The 6,191-nt window shown below is 60.4% G+C and overlaps 1 protein-coding gene across 1 annotated transcript; it reads right to left on the reverse strand.

The window, feature by feature from the left end:
- Positions 1-21: 21 nt before the first annotated feature.
- On the reverse strand, positions 22-3,746 carry MSL1 (MSL complex subunit 1). The gene is made up of 7 exons (XM_042027948.1): positions 3,484-3,746; positions 2,770-3,152; positions 2,045-2,109; positions 1,762-1,829; positions 1,451-1,575; positions 1,298-1,370; positions 22-1,160 (listed from the first exon to the last, which is right to left on the reverse strand). Exons 1-7 carry the CDS (start codon positions 3,684-3,686, stop codon positions 1,070-1,072), a joined length of 1,008 nt encoding a protein of 335 aa, XP_041883882.1. The 5' UTR covers positions 3,687-3,746; the 3' UTR covers positions 22-1,069.
- Between the last annotated feature and the right edge of the window lie 2,445 nt (positions 3,747-6,191).

The following is a 6,191-nucleotide window of genomic DNA, read 5'->3' on the forward strand; positions in this document are numbered from 1 at the left end:
TTTTTTTTTTTTTTTTTTTTGTGTAAACGAGTTTTCTGGCGTTCAATATGCTCGGGGTTAATTATAGAGAGGGGGGCCAGTGGGGGATAAAACTGGGGGGGGTACAAACTCAGTGTAGGGGGAGGAAAAAGTGGGGAAAAGGACCAAAGAAGTGTGAAAAAGGGGGGAAAAGGTGAGGAAAAAGGGAGGAGATAGGAGGAAAAAGGCAGATAGGGAGAAAAAACAGAAAAAAAGAGGAAAAAGAAAAAAGGGGGACACATGGAGCCCCCACCCATGGAGCCCCTCCCCACCCATCCAGCACCGAGAGGGTCCAGCAGCACCCAGGGGCTCGGACAGGCAAGAACACCCCCCCCTCACAGCAAACCCCTTGCCCGCCTCAAAACATTTAAATTACATTTAAAAAAACCATTAAAACCCCCCAAATTGTGCGCACAGGGTTTCTATTTCACAAAAAAAAAAAAAAAAAGAGAAAAATTTTGCTTTTTAACTCTCCCCTCTGCCCCCACCAACCTTCTCCAGAGAGGAAAACCCCCAAAGAGGGGGAAAACCCCCCAAAAGAGACTCCCAGGCGCTTCCCAGGCCCCAGCCAGCTCCAACACAACCCGCTGTTTATCCTGCTTTCTAACTAAACACAACATGAAGGCAGCAGCGGGTGAGTCCCGGGGGATGTGACACCTCCGGACACGGGATCTGGTGCTGGTGATCCCCATGCTCCCACCAGACACAGTGGGAGCCCCATATCCCAGATCCCAAGGCCACACAAGCTGCAGAGTGCAGGGGCAGCACACAGGGGACTCGAGGATGGGGCCAGGATCCACCCGCTGCCCTGGGGAGCGGAGCCGGCGGCACTGGGAAGCCGGTGCCAGTGTGGGGGATGAGTCCGGGGAACTTTCCAAAACCCAAGTGAACAAAACTGGGATCACGGAAGAACGAAACCATCCGTCAGCACGGAGCAGGCAGCGGCCAGTGGTGACCTGGTGATGGCAGAGCTTCTGGTGCTCTAGAGGTGTTCAGAGCCCCCGAGGACACACTGAGCTCCTGGAGGTGTTCGGAGCTCCCAGCATCTCCCTTATTTCCGACAGGTCCGGTGCGGCGTCTGCTTCTTCTGCACCTCCAGCCGGCAGCGGCTGCGCTCGTCCAGCCAGGGCAGCTCGAAGTTCCTGCAGGCACAGCTGGTGTCACTGCGGCACGGTCCCGACCCAAAATGGCACCGTCCACACCCAAAATGGGCAGGGTGCCTTCCTACGAGTGACACCGGCACTCCCCAGCCCTGTCCCCTCACGTCCCCAATACTCACTGTGGGGTCAGTTTGGGCAAGGGCCGGCCAAAGGCGACGACGGGCAGGTAAGGGGTGATGAGCAAACTTTCCACTGTGGAGAGACACCGGAGTGTGTGAGACCCCTCCATCTGCACCCCCACCTACCCCTGACACCCTCTTCCCAAGCCTCACCATCATCTGGCTCAGGGAAAAATGAGGTAACTTCAGGTTCCGACTCCTGAATCCCTTTCCTTTTGTACATTCGGAGCTGCAGCCGCTGTAGGATTCTCTGTTCCCTGATCCGCTGGATGTCCCACCTGGAAAATGGGATGGTTGGGAAAGTGAGGAGCCACGGGCAGTGCCAGACTCTCCCAGAGGGACTGAGAGGCTGCCCTGGCTGCCAGTGATGTGGGAGCATCCCTCCTCCAGCAGCATTCTTGGTTCCCATCCCAGGGGCACCCTGGACTGGGACCCCAGACCTCCATCGCTCCCTTTGCTCCCACCTTTTCCTTCGTTTCTCATCCAGCTCCAGCTTTGCGTGCCGTTTGGAAAAGACACTGTCGTCCAGGTTCTGCAACAACACCAGATGGGGATCAATCAGTGCATCATCCCAGGGCCAGATCCTGCTCCCACAGCCCCAGGAGGGGCTGGTTGTTCCCCCCACCTCGGCCCCCCAACCACAGCCAGGGTTTATGCTGGATGAGCGGACGAGTTGCCACCAGCTCTGCAAGTGTGGGACAGCCTGGAAAACCCCTGTGGCACCACCAGCTCCGGTGGCTCACGTACCTCCAGGAGGTCCGAGGGGTTGGGGTCTCTCAGGGGCTCCACGACATGGTCCCTCCAAGACGGAACTGCAGGACAAGAGAGAGGGTGTTACCCCACACCGGAATCCCCACAGCCCCTGCTCCAACCCACCACCTCCCCGCTCCCTTCCTGCCCATCTTTCCCCTTGGAGCACGGCTTGGGATGCCCCAAACCCCCACCCTGAGCCAGCAGTGGGAGCTGCCATGGGACAGCAGAGCTCATCTCCACCCCCTTACACACAAGCAAATCTGAGCCACTCCCAGGGATGTGCTGAGCTCTGTCCGACCCGGAGCGCTGAGCCACCTGGAACAGCCCAGTTCCCACCACTGGCACCAACCTCACTGGGCACAAGGCAAGACAAGCACCGGATTTGGGAACAGCAGGTGACCCCAGTGCTGTGTCACCATGGCATGAGCCAGACACACATTTCCCATCCACCCAGGGGAAGTTGCTTCACCACTTGCTCCAACAGACACCAGCCAGGAGCCCTGCGCAGAGTGGGGCAAACCCAAGATGGGATTTGGGAGAGCCCAGAGCCAGCACCCACTGCAGTGCAAGGAGCCAGCAGCATGGCACCTCTCCCAACACCACAGGCACTCCCTTTGGGAATCTGGGAGCCCTTTTCCAGATTCAGAACAAGGGTGCCGAGCCCTGTTCCCAGGCCGGCTCAGCCCCAGCAGCTTCTCCATCGTTCTCTCCATCCTTACTTGCTACAGTCTCCTCCTTTTTTGGAGAAGGTTCCCGCAGCGGCAGCGGTGATGGGGGTGGCTGGTGCCAGCGGCACAAGTACATTTCGGTGGTGGAGAGATAGGGCAGGTCGTCGGCCTCGCTGACAAAGCCTTTCTCCTTGGGGTGGGTGCTGGGGCCCTTCGGCGGGGCTGACGCTCGGAGCGGGGTCTCCAGGAGCGACCGGGGTTTTTCCGGAGTCTCTTGGCTCCGCAGTTCTCGTTTACAAACAGTTTCGGCCAAGGAGCCACCCGATTCCTCCTTCCCCGGGGAGTGCTTTGGAGTTTTACTCTTCACTTTGGAGAAATCCGACACTAGTTTTTTAACAGGCGTCTTCCTCTCCGCGCTCCCGAATGTTGGCTTCCTGCAGGAAGAAGAGGAGCTGAGCCAGGCACATGGATCCTTGCCCTGCACCAGGGCTGCTCTGGGGGGCTCCTGGCACCCCCAAACCAGGGCTGCTGCACCAGAGCCACACATAAGCCATTTACCGAGGGGCTTCCCCAGCATTTTGGGACCCTGCACTCCCCACACAGGCTTTCTTGAAGCTCTCCTGGATACAGGGATGTGTTCCTTGTGCTGGGTGGCCTCTCCAAACAGCTCAAAGGCTGCTGGGCAGTGCCAGCCCCACACACAGAGGGCGAAGCCATAGGGAGTGTCCCCCCTTCTCCCCTTGCAGCCCCCCATGCGTTCTGTACCTTTTATGCCCCTTCCCGTTCCTGCCATAGGGGAAGTGCTTGGGCTGCAGGGTCGGGGGGGGCTCCAGCAGGTCCTGGGGACACTCCAGAGGCAGCTTCTCACATGCCTCCGCCTCTGGCTTCTCATCCACCTCAAAGCCCTGGAAGATGCGGTGCTTCTCCCGCTCGCTGTCCTTCTTCACCAGCTGCACCCGCCTTTCCATGCGCTCAATCCGCGCCAGGAGCTGCAAGGCAGGGGAGGAAGGGCTCACCTTGGGGTGGGGTCACCCCCGTGGGCATCCCAAGGCAGCTGCCACTGGATGTCCAGTGGCACAAAATGGCCACCCTCCAGCTGCTTCTCCTGCTCCAGCACTGCCCATGCCTGTGTCCAGCTGCAAACCCCAGTTTGAGGGGGGGATTACATAAAATCAGAGAATCCAGGAATGGTTTGGGTTGGAAGGCACCTCAAAAGCCCATCCAGTCCCATGCCCCTGCCAGAGACATCTTCCACTAAACCAGGTTGCTCCAAACCCCATCCAACCTGGACTTGAACACTTCCAGAGATGGGGCAGCAGAAAGCAGAGGATTTGGGGGTCCCACCCTCTGTGTATCCTCTCTGAGGACGCGGGATGGAGAGGGGGGGTTGCAAATAGCTGTGGGCATAAAGAGCACCTGGTGACCCCTGCCCATGGTCACCTGCTCCCAGCCCTCCCAGGCCCCTCAGCCAGGGCCTGCAGCGTTTAGAGCGGTCACTTTAGACAGCACAGTGGGGGGGTCCCGGCACCCCCCGAGGATGTGGCCTTGGGGAGACCCAGCCTTGGGGAGCAGAGCCCAGTGCCCCCAGGGTGTGGCAGTCCTATCCCCCCACCAATGTCACCCCGGGAGCCTGTGCCCGGGGGAAGCCCCTGAAGTCCCATCACGGCCTTGCCGCAGTGGCTCCTCCATGTTGGGGGACGCAGCATTGCCTGCGGTGACATCACGTGGGGTGTCCCCGTCCTTCCTACCACAACCGGGGCCACCACTGCTGACACCGCCACTGCAGCCGGGCACGGCCACCGCCGTTGATGGCACATGGCCACAGGGCCGTGGGGGTGGCAGTGGTGACCTGTGGCTGTGGGGGGCAACACACAGCATCCGTGGGGTGACACGACACCCACGGGAGGACAATGCAGGTAGGGCAATGTGGGAAGGGCCATACAAGTAGGCTATCTATGAAGGGGTGCACACATGGCATCTATGGGGTAACACAGACAGGACACCCGTAGGGGCGGCCCAGCTTAGCTGTGGGGACCCCATAGTGTTCCCCCCGCAAGGCTGGCAGCCTCTCGTGGCTGTGAGGGCCCCCAAATTCCCGAAGTGGGGGTGCAGACCCCTCCTCGGCGGGCCGGCCCGAGCAGCGTGGCGATGTCCCTTGCGGCCGTGTCCCGCCCGGTGCCCGCGGGGACGCGGCCCCTTTAAGGGCCCCCCCCGAGCCGTCGCCACGGTGACGGGCGGCGGCCCGTTAACCCCCGCCCCGCCCCCGCCCTTTGTGCCCCCGCGGCTTTGTCTGGGGGGGCTGCGACCCCCGGGGGAACCCACGACCCTCGAGGGAAAACCCAGCCCTGGGGGGAGGCACAGACCTCCTGGGGGGGGGAGGCGGGCAGAACTGCCCCTGGCGAGTGTTTAACCCCTTGGGGAGGGGGGCATTAACCCCTCTGGGGGGTTATGTACCCCCCGGGTACCTTGGAGAGGGGGCCAGATGCCCCCACTTGAGGGTATTACTTCTCAAGGACGGGGGTGTTAACCCCTGGGGTGCCACGGGGGGAGAACAGGAACCCCCAAGCCGGAGCGGGAGGCATTAACCTCTGGGGTGCCAGCGGGGGTCGTTAACCCCAAAAGAGGGGCACGTTAACCCCCAAAAGGGTCTCCCCACGAGGGGAGAACAGTAACTCCCCATGTGGGGCATTAACTGCCAAGAGGGGGGTATTAACCCCTGGGGTGCCAAGGGGGGAGCAGTTAAACTGCCACGAGGGGCATATGAACCCCCCCCAAGGGGGTGCACTAAGCCCTAGGGTGACACGGCGGCTGGGTGTTAACCCCTATGGGGGGGACATTAACCCCCCAAAGAGGGGGGGCATTAACCCCCATGGGGTGCAGAATTAACCCCCAAAGCAGGGTGGAATTAACCCCCAAAGAGGGGTGCAGAATTAGCCCCCAAAAGAGGTAAATCGACTCCCAAAGAGGAGGATATTAACCCTATATAGGGGGGGTCATTAACCCTCGAGGGGACTGAATTAACCCCCAAAGAAGGGGGGACATTAACACCCAGAGAAGGGACTGAATTACCCCCAAAAAGAGGTGAAATGACCCCCCAAAGAGGGGGGCATTAACCCTAAGGCGGGGGGGCGGGAGGCATTAACCCCTTGGGTGTCACAGGGGGTGGGAACCTTCCTGTTGGTGGGCAGAATTCCACCACAATCCCAGAGACCCCTGGGTGGTGTTGGGGAGCCATTAACCCTGGGGGGAGGGGGCATTACTCTACGAGAGGGGTGTTAAACCTAGGGGTGGTAAAATCTAGTGGGTATCACCCCATGGGGGGGGGGCCGGCCCCCCCTAAGAGGGGGTTTAAACCAAGGGGGGTTAACCTCGGGGGCCCCCCCCCCCCTCAGGGTTAACTCCCTTTTAGGTTTAACCTCCCTCAGGTTTAACCCAACCCCCTGTGGGGTGACCCCCACCCTGAGGTTAACCCC

Source organism: Corvus kubaryi, unplaced genomic scaffold (genome assembly GCF_017639235.1).
Source record: "Corvus kubaryi isolate FWS band 111438036 unplaced genomic scaffold, C.kubaryi_AGA036_p1.0 37301, whole genome shotgun sequence".
Classification (NCBI taxonomy): domain Eukaryota; kingdom Metazoa; phylum Chordata; class Aves; order Passeriformes; family Corvidae; genus Corvus; species Corvus kubaryi.